Source organism: Danio rerio, chromosome 3, assembly GCF_049306965.1.
Source record: "Danio rerio strain Tuebingen ecotype United States chromosome 3, GRCz12tu, whole genome shotgun sequence".
Lineage (NCBI taxonomy): Eukaryota > Metazoa > Chordata > Actinopteri > Cypriniformes > Danionidae > Danio > Danio rerio.
In genome coordinates, this window is record NC_133178.1 from 35,189,022 (window position 1) to 35,208,115 (window position 19,094).

At 37.8% G+C, this 19,094-nt stretch overlaps 1 protein-coding gene across 1 annotated transcript in view; it reads right to left on the reverse strand.

Annotated features, from left to right (window-relative positions):
• Window positions 1-2,059: 2,059 nt before the first annotated feature.
• The window catches only part of gna13b (guanine nucleotide binding protein (G protein), alpha 13b), a 32,437-nt gene continuing 15,402 nt past the window's right edge, over window positions 2,060-19,094 (reverse strand). The window contains 3 exon segments of the mRNA NM_001013263.2: window positions 2,060-3,050; window positions 10,368-10,418; window positions 18,593-18,819. Coding sequence (NP_001013281.2) covers window positions 2,478-3,050; window positions 10,368-10,418; window positions 18,593-18,819 — 851 coding nt within the window. The 3' untranslated portion in view covers window positions 2,060-2,477.

Here is a 19,094-nt window from a genome sequence, read left to right on the forward strand (position 1 = left end):
GGCGCAACACTACAACCTAGTGTTCACAATGTGGAACTGCACTCAAGTAAACCCTTTAAGTGATTGTAAATAATGAAACAAGCTGCAGTATTTCTAAAACACAGCTATTCCAACCCACAACACAACAACAACAGAATCTAAATGGCAGTTTTTGCAAAAATGATTTTATTGAGCCAATGATGAAGACTGAAGAAGCATGGGTTAGACTGTACAAGCAGATCTAATTTCCAACACGAAGCACAAGAATCTCAAAATCTTTAGTCTGAATTACTTTGATATGAGGACTCCAAAGCATCCGCATTAATCAAAATTCAAAAACCTAAGTAAAAAACAAACCAAAAAAAGGACCAGAAATGGCATCAAACTGGAGGCACTAGCAGATCAGTGACAGGCAACATTCCCGACTTGCATAAATCAATACTCCATTCGATTATTTGGGCAAAACCCACAAATATTATCAAAATCAACCACCTCTGATTAGAATCACATTGTGGAGAAAGCTACAGTAAGAACCATAATCAAGAATCCTTACAGGAAGAGCAGAGAAAATGAAGGTCAATCCCGACAAAGACTACGCTGATCTTACAGATATACAGCTGGAGTAGTGTATCGACCTGCAGCCACAGCCTTCCTTTAAACAGGTCAACTGTAAGAAGCGCGACAGAAAGGCATCGGTGTGGAGAGTGTGCGTGTGTGTGTGTGTGTGTGTGACGGCAGCAATGGTGACTTTTTGCACCGCGCTGACAGCCAGTGACGTCATTAGCACAAGCACTTGGGTTGGCAGAAGCTTTAGACCGATGTTTACCACTGCGGTAAGTACGTAACACTTGTTTAAAAAGATCTGGAAGGCATAATACAACATTTTAAGACTCCGCTTGCCAAATAAGGCAGCAAATACTAGAGGCGGACACTCTTTGTATTTTAAACGGTGCTACAAATAAGTAAAAAAAAATCCTGTGCGGTTTGTAGAGTGAAAGTCGAATGCCAAGATCTTTGCTGGCAGTGAATGGCACTAGGAGACACAGGACACTCAGTGCAGTGTGAAGACGTAATACTTGCTTTTCACAAGCCTCCTGGGACTTCAGCCAGGGGCGTAAGGCAGAATACGATGCCAGACAAAGAGTGCACATCTGAGTGTGTAGACGATGTATAGAGGGCACCATTCAGCGCCAACCAGCCCACCAAAAAAAAAAAAAAAAAAAAAAAAACTGCGCAGAATTGTGGGCAGGGAGTCAGTATCTCTGGATTTGAGGGTGCACAGTGGGCAAAAAAAGAAAAAGCTATACATTTCAGTGTAGGTTACATACGGGTTAGAGATTATTTACACAAAAATATTTACTACAACAGTAGTATTGAGGGCAGAAATGGCACTATACAAAGTAGCTATACACAACCTTTGAGGGAACGACAGGGTTCACACAGTAAGATCCATCCCTTTGTTCGAATTATTGGTACCTTAAACGTGTGGCACTTGTGAATACAGGCGCTTTTGTTAGTAGGGTTTAACCGAAGAGTCGGAATAGTTTGGTTTGTGGACTTAAAAAGGATTTAAAACAAAGCAAATAAATAAAAAACACCTTCTTTTGTTCCCTGATGGAGGAAGAAGTTCTTCCAGACTCTCGCTAGGGTAAGGCAGAGAAGGGCATCTGCAGGCCAGCAAGGAAATCGGATTTCCAGCCACTGATGGAGAGCTACAGTTAGTGGATGTTCTCGACGGCGCCTGAAGAGTTACGCTAAAGTGGTCTACGTTCAGCCCTGAGTTTATGCCGTGTGCACACTGGATCTATCAGCTCGCCTAGCATGGCTAACCACAGTAGAGGTTCAGTTTATCAACAAGTGGTATGAATCGTGAGCGTTATCCATCAGCAGAGGAAAATCAGAGTGTAAACGTTCTGAAACATAACTTAAGTTTGTTGGTAAATATATTCATATCTATATATATATATATATAAAAAAACAACAACTGAATCCTAAAATTTTTGTACAAATGATTAGACATCTACAAGTTAAAAACACCAATCAAAAAGGGGTAAAAATGAAGGCCAGGTAGGACATGGACAGAAAGGCTCAGAACATGGTTCCTGTTAAAAGGTTAAAACAGCATTTGCATCTCATCTTGCTATTTGGTCAGTAATACAAGGCTCAAAGGTAACAGATGCTAGGATCTCTTCCTGCTTTTGTCCTCTATTCGAGGGAGCGTTTGGCACCTTCAGGCAGAGGGTGGCGCTCAATGACATGTACAGCTTCTCTGGCAGGACACTCACGTGTGAGTGGACGAGCGCACTCTCTTCTCTAGACCTGCTTTTTAAGAGAAAAACTACCTGCCGTCCCATGCTCATGACAGAAGGCTAGGGCTTCTTCTTCCTCGCACGAAAGCCAGTCAGAGCTATTGAGAAAGGTTACTGTGCGGAGTACAAACATCTGAGCAGAAGAGGGTTATTTTTGGAGTGATCTGAAAGGAAACGGTTGGACTGGCATCACTGCAGCATGAGCTGTTTGAGGTTGTCATGCAAGATGGTGTCCTTGACGTCACGGAAGACCAGGCGAATGTTCTCCGTGTTAATGGCGGTGGTGAAATGGTGGTAGAGGGGCTTCTGCTGCTGGTCTCGGCGCTTGTTTCGGAAACACTCCACCAGGAAGTTCTTCACGTCCCCCAGGCACCATGGATCATCTGTGAACTCGGGGAAATAGTCCTGGATGGACACTGATTTGACCTTCTCCTCCAGCAAGTCCGTCTTGTTGAGGAACAGGATGATGGAAACGTTGTTGAAGACGCGGTTGTTGACTATGGTCTCGAAGATGTTGAGCGACTCCATGAGACGGTTGGTCTGCCGGTCCTCCATCAGCACCTGGTCATACTCGCTGGACGAGACCAGGAAGAGGATGGAAGTGACGCTTTCGAAGCACTCAAACCACCGACGGCGCTCCGACCTCTGCCCGCCGACGTCCACCATCTTAAAGGGCACGTTCTTGATCTCAAAGTCGTACTCATGAATGCCTTTGGTGGGCTTACGTGCCAGCAGAATGTCTTGCTGCGTTGGTAAGTAGTCCTGTAGAGACACAGAGGTTCCATTACTTATTTATCAGAGATGATGTGAGGGAAAAAAACCCAAAATTCAAAGCAACATTTAAGAATGAAACAGATATTACTCTCATGATAAAGGACTGTTGTGTGAAGCTTCTAAATAAAGATGGAGGGTTTTAAAACAGGTACGTGAATCAGTCATAAATACTGACATGTTGTGGAATGAAATTCACATGTGGTGGTTTATATACGATTAAGGCATATCAAATGACATTGAAGTACCACTAGAAATAAGCTACAGCAGTGTTTCTTAACCATGTTCCTGGAGGACCACCAACACTGCATGTTTTGGGTGTCTCCTTTGTCTGTTACTCCTATTACAGGTCTTTCTGTTTCTGCTAATGCACCGACGATCTGAATGAGGTGTGTTTGGTTAAGGAGACACGGAAATGTGCAGAGCTGGTGGTCCTCCAGGAACGTGGTTGAGAAACACTGAGCTAGAGCACACTAACACTACTTTGTACAATCTGAATAGAAATTAAAACACTGGGCATCATAGACTTTCAAATTGAGTTTTACAAGGTTATAATGGAAATTAAAGTGGTTTTCTGTGAAATCTGTCAACTTCAACCGCCCCCAAAAAAAAATAGACAATAGTTGTGCATTGTTTCCAGTCCTAAGATCTAACTATTAAACATTCAGAGCAGTTAACCAACTATTTCATTAACAACTCAATTTAATGTTACATGGCATCTTTACAGGCGAGGCAGTGGCACAGTTAGTAGTGCTGTCGCCTCACAGCAAGAAGGTTGCTGGTTTGAACCTCAGCTCAGTTGCTGTTTCTGTGTGGAGTTTGCATGTTCTACCTGCCTTCGCGTGGGTTTCCTCCGGGTGCTCTGGTTTCCCCCACAGTCCAAAGACATGCGGTACAGGTGAATTAGGTAGGCTAAATTGTCCGTAGTGTATGAGTGTGTGTGAATGTGTGTGTGGCTGTTTCCCAAAAATGGGTTGTGGCTGAAAGGGCATCCGCTGCGTAAAAACTTGCTGGATAAGTTGGCGGTTCATTCTGCTGTGGCAACCCTGGATTAATAAAGGGACTAAGCCGACAAGAAAATGAATGAATGAAAGGCATCTTTACTCAATCTTCCATGTCTGACTTGCTCACATGCAGAAAAAACAGCAGTTCTGGGGAGGGGAGGGGGAATAAAATAGGAGACATTAATGTTTAGTGCTGCATTGTCTAGATGCTATATTCACGTTTTCTGCTTTATTCCTTTTCTTATGATCTAAAACTTAACCTGCGGGGACAGGACAAGAGAGGGGAAAAAACAACAGTGACGGCCAGCTCATGACTCATTCTCCACATAGTTAGCATACCAGAGTTAGGGGTGGTGGAGGGCAGCATTAGTGAAAAGGTGAATCTAGACCAGACCACTGAGCAAAAGTGTGAGATAGGGAAATGCACATAAAATGCATTAGAAGAAATTCTATACCCAACTAAATGTTAAAAAAAAATAGCTCAGTGCTTGTGCATTAGACTCGAGATGCATTTCAGAAATTCCAGAAGGAGGATGATGTACATCAAGCACACTTGACTTCAGGGCTGCACAATATATCATTTCAGCATCGATATCGCAATGTGATCATTCACAATAGTTACATCACGAGTATATGCAATGTTGAGTCTGGAGTAAAATTGATCACTTTGCAAGTGTTTTTGAGGCCTGTGACCGTGTGAGAGTTTTAAAAATACTCAGGCATAAGAACCATTTGTAACTTTGAAAAATTGATAATGGTTAATTTTAATAATTGTTTATAAAACGACGACTATGCATTATCATTTTACATTTAATTATTTAATTACTGTTTACCTGAACACATTGACTCTTCGGAAGACAAATGAATAAATAAAATAAAATAGTGGTCTTATGTCTACAATAAATGAAAAAGAATTTATCTATGCTTGTAGATTGTTTGTTATATTTTATGCCCTCCCCTACAGAATCATCCCAAACAATCTAAAATTATAATTCTTTCCAAACATTTATTCAACTCATCAAGTGAAACTGTATTTATATCGCAATATACATACCAGAATAAACAAATATCGCAATGTTACATTTTTCCAATATCGTGCAGCCACACTTGCCTCCATACCCAAATTAAACATTTGCCTTTTTTCCCCCACATGTGGGTAAAAAAATAACATCCCATTTTGATGTCAAATCAAATAGTTTACAAAAATTATTTTATATTCACAGAGGGCATATTAAATTAAGAAAAGTGGTTCATAATTTTTAAACATTAATATACTCGGTATCATTTTATTTTGATGATCCATTTGAGTATTAGTAGACTGTCTGCTTAATATCTGTTAAACAGACATTTAACTGACTATAAGAAACTTTGCAAGTTCATGTCAACTTATGCTCACCCCAACCTAACAGCTTACTTATAATCTAATGAGAATTAGTTGGCATGTTGGCTCTGTTTTTTTGTGATTTGCAGTGCCTGCATGGATGCTGAATTATGGGTTGGTCATCTCACCTGAGACTCATTATCTGGTGTCTCTAAAGAGTCCAACATTTGACATGAGAGGGGAGCTGGATTAGCTGGACCTCCCTGCCTGGCGTTTTGATTATTTTAGTTTGTCTTGGATCATGAGCTCAGTTCCCTACCATGCAGACACTTTTCACAACTGACTTCCATTTATACTGACTGTGATTGCTTCAAATACTTTTGTTAATTATGCTCTTTTGTTAATAAATCGTTTCTCTTTTCAATTTACTTGGTCTGAATTTCTCTCTTGTCTTACAATTTTGAGCAGCCTGGTTGTAACACTGTCAACAGAGCTCAAATTGTTTTTTATTTTACTTAAACACTTAAAATCTAATCTTATCTTACTTAAAATCACTTTTTCCATTAAGAGATTAAGAGTCAAACTAATGTTTAAGCGCATCTCTCCCTGACACATACTCCATGTGCCTGTATTTTGAAAGTCACATGCCTGAGGAAACCTTTTTTCCTCATCTCCTCCGTGCCAGTGTGGTCCGTCTCTCCCCAAGTACAACTAACACTACCTCAGTCGAGACAAGAATGTAAACTGCGAAAATAATAAACACATACTTTCCAACACAGTCAAGTGGCTATTTCCCTCTCTGAGCACACTCGAAAGCATGCAGTATTTCCTCTTCCTGTTTGTCGATGCAGTGATTGCTGAAGCAGGTCCACATTACTATAACGTGTCTGAATAGCCGTTCACTTGTAGAGGGAAAAAAAAAAACACCAATCTGAGGCATGACGCTCGGACCAGCACACATTCAACTCCACTTCCTCTTTCATGCAACATAAAGTCAGAGCGGCAGACACAGGAACCCAGGCCGAACGACAGAGTGACGTCAATGAGTGTAATACAGAAAGTCAGATATATAGGGAACTTAATGAACCGCTACTTTTAGGCTCTTTCACTGACGTGGCATCAGTGCTTTTAACAGGATGACAGTTTTTAAAACAGGTTATCTGATCCTTCGTCCTATAACAAAGTTGTCTGGAGCTGAAGCTCTGATACTAATCATCACATTTACTGCAGTCAGCAGCGTCTAGAAAGAGCATGAAACCGCAAACATCCGTTTAGTACTGAGAGAGAGAGCGAGTGGCAGGCGGCGAGTCACGTGACGCAAAGGAACTGAACTGGGCTCTTGTGCATCAGACACAGATGCTTTAAAACACATTGATGTATTCAGCGAAGATTTAAGTCCCCAATAAGTGTCAGCTAACTTTGCATGTAATGTCCAAATGAATATAAATCCAAAAATATTTCAGGGCTGCACAATATTTCGTTTTAGCATCGATATCGCATTACATGCATTTGCAATAGCCACGTCGCAGAATCTTCAATGTAAAGTCGTGATTAGAGACACAGCACAGAACATGAGATTTGAGGCATTGATAATCTTTTACCATTATGGAGCAAAAATGTATCTTTCCATAAGTTTTAAGGCCTGTGAGAGAGTTTAAAGCATTCAGGCACAAGAAAGTTAATTAATTTGTAACTTTAATACATATTATTTTGCTTACATATTCATTCTGCTATGGCAACCCCTGATAAAACAGAGACTAAGTGACTGTGAATTATTTATACTAGGGTTCATACACATTTTTACTACTAAAATTCCAGGACTTTCCATGACTTTTCCAAAACTTTCAGGTAAATATTCATGACCTAATGTTTCATGTAATGTCTACATAAACTACGTAAAAATAGAATGTTCAAATTCACAACAGCATATCAAGACATATGTAACAATCTCTATTTTATGTTTATTTATATATATATATATATATATATATATATATATATATATATATATGTATGTATATATATATATATATATGTATGTATATATATATATATATATATATATATATATATATATATATATATATATATATATATATATATATATAGTCTTGCTGTGTGATTGAAAATATTTTAGAAATGTTGGCTTGTGTTTTAGAAGACTTTAGAATATCACAAATTAGCTTTTAGAGCTGAAACAGCAAGTTGCTTTTTAAAAATTTTTTTTTACCCCAAACAGAGAACATTGTATGAAGAGATTAACCGCGCTATTGTATTTAGATTTTACCCAAAATTTTCACAACACTTTTAAGCAGATAGATTTTTGTTAAACAAATTCATTTCCATGACTTTTCCAAAATATTTTTGTTTTCCCCCCAAAACTTTTACAGGCCTGGGAAATGCCTTGTCAAAATTCCATGACTTTTTCAGGTTTTCCAGGACCGTATGAACCCTGTTATACAATGAAGTCCATGCAGTGCTATTTTACATTTGATTATTTAATTTCTGTACATAAATTCTTAACAATAAAAGATGTTTAACCCATCTGGTGAAATTCTTTACACATCCCAATAGATATTGTTGCAAAACAAAACATTGCAATGCCAGATTATTCTAATATATGTAATGTATAATGTATTTAAATAACACATTTATTGTGCATGGCTATATACACAAAGCGCTTTACAATCATTTAAATCAAATAACCACTTGGATATTTGATTTAAATGGGGTATCATCTTCAACAGCACATTTTTGCTGGACCGGTCATCTGTCAAAGGGGACTGATCCAAATCCGATATTGCACATGTACTATTCTGAGGAATATATAGGCCCAACAAAAGCCATGAAGATGTTATGTGGCAATAGAAAGTTTTCATGCACTATATTCCCATCATTTGATTTTATAGTTTAATGTGAATTACAGAAAGTGGTTAAACTTAAGTTCACATCAATGCTTCTCTCCTTTGTGGTTGGCAATTCAATCTGCGCGCTGCATTCGTTTATGCTGGTCAACTGGACAAAACTCTCTATAAGATGACTTGTTTCTGTTATTCTAAATGATCAGTGGAGAAATGCATTTAGTATTGCATTACATGACTTTATTTAGACTTGCAATAGTTTATTGCTGGTTCTAAATAATATTATATTTTGATCTGTGTCTGTTAAATCGCAAACCTGAAGTAGAGAGCGTTTGTTAACTGCTCTTCACCCACAAATTATCTGAAATTCAAAAGAAAGGACTCAATGATGTTACACAGATTTAAAACACATTGATGTCTTCCCTTTGAGTCACATTGTTTTCAAAGTGGCAGCAGATAGTGGAGAGCTGCACAATGTCTCTCAAACGATGCTTCAAGAGCTTCATCTATTGTGCCGCTCTGTATTGAACAATGTATTACTGCTTTTTGTCAGTTCGTCTTGTTGGGGGGCGTCTATATTTGCACATTACATTTACTTTTCCAAATCTAGTACAAAAAATGGTCTTTTCTTATAAAAAAGTTTTAAGACAACTTTATTTTCTAACTGATGATATTCATCATCATGAGTGTCTGCACATGGAACGTCATAGTGAGTAAGAAAATCCCATCAGATGAGGAATTTTGTTATGGTCGCCTTTAATCATAACACTTCTTAGTGTTCATGCTTCTTAAAAATGATGTATATGATAAAAGAGAAAACTAGAGATTTCATAAGGAAACTACACTGTTAAAAAGTCGCTATAGGAAGTATTATGGGAACGGGTTGACACATGTGACCTTTCATGTCAGCAGAGCTAGTTTCACTTCTCCCCGTGTGTACTGGCTGATGAGCAGGGACACCCCGTCATGTCCTACAGCATTGGGAACAGATAGGCATTCGTCTCTCACATCATCTTCAGATTTTGCCAGTATTTCCTTCATTCCTGCACTTCTGGAATGAATCATAGTTGCTGTATAAAATTATTTATTTATGTGTGATTTGAGCCTGTGAATATAGTAGAACTTTTTAGTGGTGCCAGTACTTCATTAAAGAAACGATTTAGTCAAAAATGAACATTTGCTCACCCTCAAGTTGATCAATTCCTGGAGGGCCACAACCCTGCACAGTTTAGTTCCAACCCTGCGCCAACACACTTACCTGTAGGTTTCAAACAAGCCTGAAGGACTCAATTAGTTTGATCAGGTGTGTTTATTTAGGGTTGGAACTAAACTGTGTTGGGCTGCGGCCCTCCAGGAATTGAGTTTGACATCCCTGCTCTAATTTGTAGTTTCAGTCATTGTTGGGATACTCTTTTCAATTTGGAAGCATCAACAACTGATTTTGAAATGTATATTGCTATTATTCAATATGGAAACTAATTAATTGAGACTGCATTTTTGCCGTATCACCCAGCCCTAAAGGCGATGACAATTTTAATTTCTGGGTGAACTCACCCTTAATTCATCGTTTAAAAATGGAACACATCAGTCTCATAAGTACATATCTGAAGTTTTCTTTATAGGGTTTCTCATGAGAAATTATGATAAATGTTTATAAAAAGTACCGTTTTGTGCTTCTAAGGTTTTTGATAATAGGCAAGTCAAATTTGGACCAACATCAAGACCAGTAAAATAAGACAACCACTGTATTGGAGTGAACCATCCCTTCAACCACTACGCAAGACAATAGCCAACTATTCTGAAACTACAATAAATGCGTAAAAGTGAGATCACTGTCATGAACAATCTTTATCATCAATTTTCAGACCTACACATGGAATGTATGCCTAACAAAACTCTAATTTGTTGAATTCTTACCTGCAAATTTATACCATGTTGGCAACAGAAGACTGCATGACCTCCTATCTGAATATAAAAAGTTGCTAACTTTGAATAACATTTTAAAATGTTGTTTTTCCCCTCAAAGAGTGGATTTAGAAATGCTACTAAGCATAACTATTAAGTCTCCGAAGAACATGTGAGGCGAGAAACCCCAGCAGAGACAGAATGATAACATGCTTACCGGTGCTCCGAGTTTGTCCAAGTTGTCCAAGAAATACTTCACAGATTCTCCCTGTGAGAATGACACACAACAGAAAGAATAGGTCAGTTTATCAAAGCACAGTAAAAAAAAAAAAAAAAAAAACACAATCAATCAATTCAGATTCCATGTTTCATGATTAGATGTATCTGGGCCTGTACACACCAGCAAAGCATGTGCTCACATACACAGGGTTATTACAGTGAAATGTTCTGAAATAAACCTGACATGCAAAAAGTGTAGAGGTAAGCATTTAAAGAAATGAGGGCCTCGTTAACATGAGAACTGACGGAAGTGAGTCATGAAAAGCCTCTGACAGGATATCAGTGATCATAGACAGACAGTTTTCCAAAAGTAAACAGCATCTTATTCTCCCCATTGGGGGAACTCAGCATTTCCGAGAGTTCATACTGGTGACTCAGTAGTAGGACTGGAGACACAACACCTCCTGCTTTATTCCTGAACTTGCAACAGCTGCTTTTATTGGTGCACACACGCCACCAACGAACACGAGACACTAGAATAAGGACAAGCCTAACTTCGAAAGAACACACCAAGGCATGCTCTGGTTTGGAAAATGAAAATCTTGAGTAACAGGAACAAGCTGCCCAGGAAACAGCAACAGGCTTTAAGTTAATGTTCCGTGACGCTCGGATGTATAACGGACCAATTAGCCTCTTGCAATTTCAACAGTTTGGCAAGCTGACAGGACAGCAGGAAGGGGGTCTTTTCCGCTCCGTTCCCAGCATCATGCTCATCTTTCTCAGAGCAAGATGAAGCTGTAAAGCAAAACTCAGTGGGTGAAGTCGGAAAGAGAAAATCTTGATTTCTAACCTAAAATACCCTTTGGAAACACGTCAGCATCATTGGGTTAGCTGAGGTCTACAAGAGGTACAGGCAGGTCTTTTGAGGTGGCTTTTAATAGGGAGGGGATTATGTCATGAGAAACCCCCTGGAAACCCTCCCCCAGCAGGGCATGAAGCCACAGCCACACTGTGCTGTTCATCTTCAATGAAGGGTGTGGGCATAAAGGAACAACATGCTCAGGGCAGGCCAGGATATCAGTTTCGAAGCAACGCTAAAAAGGAAGTCCTGTTAACTCAGCAACACCTAAAGCTCAGCCTACTGTTGTTCACTGTATTTCATAGGTTTTAAATATATGCATACATGCATAATACAGGGCTCGAAATGAACCGGTGCTCCTAACTTAAAAAATTTAGGCACACCAGACAAAATTTAGTCATACCTACTAAAAATTATGAGCAGTTACTACACGTTTTATATTAACAGATTTATTGCATTTGAAATGAACACTAAACAAAACTAACAAATGAACAAAAATCTGCATGTGCTCACCGGCCCTGCACGCACTGCTTGACGTAAATGAGATGAACTGAATTAACAATAATAACCGTGCTGTTCTCACGGGTGCTGTCTGATATTTCACAGATGATATTGACATATAACTAGCCCCACACGGAATCTGCGCGCGCAGAATTCCGCAGATTTTCTGCAGACTTTTAGCCCATCATTAATTATGTTTATTTACTTGAGTAAACGCGTGTAAATCTATATTTATTCAGTTTTTAAATTAATTACAGTAATATTATTGACTAATATGAAAATGTTAAATAAATTACATTTATATTACATTAAATTAAATTACATTTAATTAAATAACTAAAATGAGAGACTTGTTTTGTTTACCAAATAAAGTGCATCTGATTGGATTTGCATTTTAAACATGTAATAAAAGTTAAAAAGGTATTATTTGTTATTTTGCATATTATGATTTAAGTTATGATACTCCCAAAATAATTCCGCAGAAATCTGCAGATTTTTAGCAAAATTCTCCGCAGAAATAGCAAAAAAACGTCCACAGATTCCGTCTGGCCCTACATATAACTTATTATTTGCATACGTCTTCTTAATAGCAGTAATGGTCTTTTCATGAGCTGCAATATTACTTTCATCTCAGTGAATGCATGCTCTTTAGCAATGGTGAACGTGTTGTCAGTCACACAAATAAATGAAAGATTAAAAAACGTTAGAACATTTTGTGCTTAAAATGTGTAGATTCAGTGGCAAACACTGTTAACGTTACCTAAAAACTCCGTCCTACTATCTTTACAGTGAATGCTTTAGTCATTTAAAGTCTTTGAATCACTCTTCGAAAAGTGTAAATGCTGGATTGACATGCAGAACATGATCACTAATCAGATGTGCCATTTATGCAACTTTAGGTGATTTCTAAAACTAAATTCGTCAGTGTTGTTTTCATTCTCTCATATCCAGACCTTTACATTTTCGCAGCTGTAGCATCCTGTCATCGGAACAGAGTGATTGACAGCTGATATTAACCAATACATTTGCGTTCTGATCTAGCACAGTGGGCCAATAAGAAGAGCTTGAAGGTAGGCATTGCAGGCTTTGTTTACTGCAGCAAGTTGACATGTCAACTGTTTTAAACCATTCCTGAGTGCTGCGTTTGGTGATTTTAGGTGCAAAGATGCATAAATGCCTCCTAAATCCATGCATGTGGTAAACTTTTTGCTGTGAAAACTGGTCGCATGACATCAATTTTATGCACTCGCACAAATGCTCCCAAACATATTTCGAGTTAGCATGCATAAAATTTTGGCCGCATATGCAACCAAAACGGTCGCAATTTCGAGCCCTGCAATATTTATTGTGGTTCTTATAATAAAAAAAATTATTTAAAGTCTTTTACAAAATGTCTAAATATTAATAATGTATTTTGCAGATTAAATGAAGAGTTTATGATCAGAAAAATTGAATATTCCACACACCACAACTGTTAGGCTAGACATTTAATTCCTGTAAACTTAAAAACTAAAAAGATGTATTGTGAATCAAGGGGTAATACAACACATTTATATTTAATAATAATTGTGGATGGTTCGTTTACATTAACTTTATTTTTGGATTGTCATTATCTGTAAATAAAGCAAATAGGAAAAATAAGACTTTTCTAATCATTTCAGTTTACTTGTAAATGCATACTATTTAAACAACTAACTAAATTCTCAGTTTCAGTCTTAATTTGGAAATTTCCACATTCCACAATTTCCACATCCAGGACCACATTTTACAGTAAATAGCTGATAATGAATTAGTAGCTTTAAGAAATAGTGCAAGTTAATTAACATACACAGAAGTCACCCACATTGGGAGGCTTGATATTTGGCAGACATAGCGATTAATAAAACAGCTCAATGGTTATCTGTAATAAATACGAGCAAAAAGTGAGGGTTAGAAAAATCTCTTTTCCAGGGCCTCATATTTGCAGGAGTGCACAAGATTTATCATTTAATTCACAGCTCAACATTCTTTTATGGATCACACAATCCTTCATCCAGATCCTGTTAATCTTAGGCTAGGGTGAAGGGAAGGGGGAAGACGTGTAAGCCTGAGACCACAGGCCTGATAGTGCTCTCCCTCCAGCAAAGCTACAATGCTGATTTATCAAAAGCACTGTGGGAAAATAAATTGTTTATATATTAGAGGCGTAACAGTACATGTTTATATGAACTGTCACGATACAGGTGTCATGGTTCAGTATGTACTTCTGAAAGTCTAGATAGGCCAGTCCCATGAATTAGGCAGAAAAAGACCACAGCAGAGCAACAACCTTATGAGCCATTTGCACAGAATGCATCTTTGCATTTAACAAGCTGGGAAGGAACGTTTTAAAAAAGTCTCTAATTGCTGTCATAATGCAAGCAGTAGTGTGCAACGATTGCCCCGCCTACGAGTTCTTCTGATTGGTCCACTGCTTTTAAACTGACATTGATAAGCACTGCTGCATGTAAAAGGTGAAATTCCTTTAACTTGAGATGGCTTTTAAAGGCTTGTTTACATATCACATCCAAAATTCCATTGAAAACATTAGGTGCGCTAATTCCTCCAGCAATTTTAACGCCCTTCTGAGCTCATGCTCATGTCATGTCACTGTCATTGCTAAACAACTATCAGCCATTCTATCATTGTCCCATCTTGTGAGCTAGTGTGGCCCCTAATACAATCACAGAAGAGCGGTGATTAATCACAAACTGTCCGCTGAACTTACTGGTGCATTCCCGCACTAGCATTTTCAGGAAAATAAATTTAAGTTATAAAGCTTATTAAACCTTAATTTTAATGCACAACTAATATTTTTATGTTTTTCTTAGGAGAGGGTGAGCTTAACATTTGAAATTAATACAGTCTCCTAATGATTTATAAGTTGCTATAATTATATATGTAATTGTTGTTTTTCTCTGTTGATTAATTTTTCAATCTATTCATTATTCTATTTATTTTGTACTTTCATATCACAGGAAGCTTTTCTGCTCTGTAGGGGATTATAATTAAACGCTTGCCTGTTCAAAATAAACAGAAAAAAGCAAAGCACTGGGGATATGTTGCATATTCCTTGTACCAAACCCATATCAAACTGTGACCCTAAAACCAAAGTACTGAACTTAATATATAGTAGTAAACATTTTAAGTGGATCATCAACTTTCATCAAAGTTCTCTTAAAACAATTGAACAGCACCTATTCGTAGGACAATTTTGAAAAACATTTTTGATTTACTTTGAATGTTGACTTTTGTATATGGCAGAGCACAGCAATCAATGCTTTGGGGTGGGGACAAGCATAGATGGCACTTGGGTAGATACCTCCTATCTAAACATCTATTCCGGTGGCTTCTATCGGCAGACATCCCAGATCCTGCAGAAACTGCAGCTGAGACGACCAGTTCTGAAGATTTGTTCATAATGCAGGGAGGGAGACGGTTTCACAAGGATCACCAACATTAAATTTATCCTTTCGTAAGTGGAGTTGAAATGAAATTCACTGACTCACACAGATATTCACATGCTATAAACAAACTTTATATTGTTTTAGCAAACTGAATTTGACAGTTATAAAGTGTGTGCTGCTTTTTAGACATTAAAAAGACAAACAAAAGAAGGCAAGTCACAGTGCCATTTATGGGGGTTGTGAGAGCAGAACGGCGAAGACTAAAGCAATGGATTAGGATTATGCAATGCTCAGAAATAAGAGGAGGGGTGGAGCGAGGAGGAGCTAGGGATCTTGGCAGCAGGAATCCAGAACAAGTTTTGTTTTGTTGCATGTCGAGTGCATACCATAACCCCCAGAGGCTGGAGGGACAGAGTTGTGAAAGCAGGAAGCCTGATAATGTTTTGCACTCGACACACGTGGTTTGTGGATTACATGGCACAAAAGTGTTTTGTTTTGTTGCCTTGACTTAGGCAGAATGCAAAAATTACCACAGCTTGTGGCACAGTTGAGAGAAGAGGCTGTCAACTTAACAGCCAACCTGTATGTAAACTTAAAAAATGATGGATGAATTTGAGTTTAACCAGCCTTGGCTCAGTGGAAATGAAGGTTTGTGAGCTTGGTGAAGAGCGGATCTGCTCTGTTATCAGCACCATTGATCAGGGCAGCAGTAACTGACTCGGTGTCATGTTGATTCTTGTCCTAACCAGCATGCATCCACTGCACTGCTTAAGTCCCAACATGCCCCTGCAAAGAGGATCACTGAAAATGGTCAAAGACCACCTTTATTCCCCCCAAATCTGGACATGACCCTAGTGATGACTAAAAAATGCCAATAATACAGCTACACCAGGTGCCATGGTCACTAGGACTTGCAATATTAAGGAAAATTGTTGTGGAATGCTAAATAACATGACATTTGATATGTGATATGATATTTTAAATAATGTTATAACCAATATGTGAAAGAGAACAGCCCTGTTTTACTAGTAATAATACCAATCAGACATTTTTAATGATGTAAACAAATAAAAAATATATATATCACCACCACTTTGGTACACTGGCATAGCTTTATCAACCTGAAAACATCAAGAACATTAAAAACAAACAAACAAACAAACAAACACGCTTGAAACAGAGTGGAGTTGCTTTTTTTGTTGCTTCTGACTAAGCCTAGCCCAGTTTTATGAACAGTTGTCTGAGTCGGTTGGAGGATTTCTCCCAGGACACCAACAACAGGCACTACATCATAATTGCGCTCCTACAAGAGCAAGCTCCCAATTGGTTAACGCAGTGCAAATGTTTATTAAAGTTCAGATTTTTAAAACTCGATCAATTTGCGCATATAGCGCCATTCGTCCGTATCGCGCCAAAGGATATCTATTTGCGTGTTTGCATTGACTCAACATGTAAATCACTCGCGCTTGACGTGTGTTCTGCATTTGGTGTGAACAAAGCATTACAGGTTTTTGGACTAAAACATTTATAAAATTCTGCATATCCACTCAGAGATGCATGTTGACATGACACTGATGAAAAGTCTTTCAGAGGGTGTGATAATAGCAGGCACACAAAAACACACTTTTATTAAACCACTAATATATTGCAAACATGTTCAGTTTTATATTGTAGTAGGGCTGGACAATATGGCCATGTTTTATATCACAATAGATTTCTTCATTTCAGCTAATACAATACCATTTTAAAATTAACATAATATTTAAAAAGCCTTAAGATAAAACTAGCAAGAACTCCCATTCATTCAAAATCTCAAAAACTAATTTTCCAAGTCTATGAAACATCCTCCTATAAAACAATATAATAGTTTAGAAATAATAACTGTACAATAAATTAATGGCCTTTTACAGTATTTGTGCTTAGCCTTCATAAAAACAAGAAATGTGAAATAAACACATACACAACACCAAACAAAAATAAAACTCATCTTTTCTTTACCTTTAAACTAAAACAAATTATTCTTAAACTGAAATAACAAATTGACTGCTTTAACCAGGGTTAAGAAGTGAAGGGTAATTGCAGTCAAAAGATATCATTTCTATTGGAATACTGGAAATGTCCTTACAACTATTACCGTTAGCTAAATAAATAAATAAATAAATAAAATCCTATTGCAATTTATATTGAATTTCTGTCCAGACCTATATCGTAGTGTCTTTTCTCTAATAGAATTAAATTATCTGTATAACTGCAAAAGTGATAGTGGCAGCAATACAATGGGCCTCTGACATGTGGATCAGTCTATATCTGCAACATTTCATTCTTGTGAACTCCAATCACCCAATCGGTTACTGTGTGTAAAGACCTCTAGTGAAATCAACACTTTAAAAATGGGGAAGTACTGCATTAGGAACTGAGAGCATTTAGAGAAGGCTGAAGTGCCTAAGATGGCACTTGTTAATTCAGGGGTTAACGATGGATAGTTTGAGATTTATTGGAGAAAATAAAAAATTACAAAACCAAACTTATTAAATATGAATAGTAAAGCAGAAATATTAATCTGTCATCTTCCTCTGATAACCCAAAAGGCAGGAAAGTTCTCAGAAGCAGATGGATAAAAAATGCGAGACATACACACAACTTTCAGCTTGAGCTAAAAATTACTATTGTCTAAAAACATCAAAAAGTGTTTTTTTTTCCACCACAAGACATTACAAATGGCAAAACAACCCACAGACTCGCTAAAGTGGATAGCAGGTCACTGCAACCTGGACTCCAATATGTTAAAAAGTACATTCACAAGCACAAAGGAGAGAGGAATGAGAGTTCCACCTCCTTATCAAAGCACTGTGGGATTATTACGACCAATCCAAAGTTTAGACTCAACTGGTGTCCCATATCTATTTTTACATGAATTGCCACCCAAGATTAGTCTGTTGGTGATTGCTTTACCCAGAATGAGTGACTACTGGGTTGTGAAAATTTATATTAATTTGAACAAAATAACAAGAAAGAGAGTTTCTGTTTAAATGTCTATTTTTTGTCATATTATACAACCCTACTTCATAATACAACATTATAAAACTCTTTAATGGGGGAAAACACCTCTTTGTACATGTCACAATGTGGCAGATTGGAATGAAATCTTTGTAATTAGATGATGGTCAGATGCTGCAGATATTTAAAAAAATAATAAATAAATATAAAAGCTTTAAAAACACTTTCGTAACCGAAAAATAATGGATCTCTGGAGAACTTGTGCACAATAAAAAGGGGAAAAAAAAGTAAACCGTAAAAACGTTAGCAAATAACATTTCTGTTGACATAAGCAGTCAGTGACAGACAACAATTGCAACAATCTCATGTCCCGCTAAATACTTAATTTTACACAAAAAAAACTATTGATATAGCAGAAAACATATATCTCAGAGAACTTACCAGCTGAAACTCTCTACGCCGGTCATATGCGTGCTGTATGCCGATGTCGGCCCAGAGGGCACGGATTGAGGGCAGGTACTGCAGGAACAATTTGGTCTCCAACATCCCTTGCGACACCATGGTCGACCGTGTGTCAAAAGCCATCATGATGTCTGCATGTGTCTGGTTTGAAGGGTTTCCCCATGGGATATGTAGCTTTTCTCTGGCATCCACAAGCACTCGAACACCTGTAAGAGTAACATCAAGTAAATTGGTTTATGAAGATCAGCAAATCTACTTTCTTTCCATTCACAAAGCATTATTAATACAAAAATGACATTGCATCACAAGCTTATTGTTCACCAAAACACCAGTAAAAAGGTCTGTACGAAAGAAAGCATTGTACCTGCATAGTGGCTTGTGGTTTTACTGCAGCAGTAAACCTAAAACGTCAGCCTCAGTGTGGACAAATATGAAGACAAGAGACTAAAGCATAACCACAGGCACCATTGGACTTAGTATC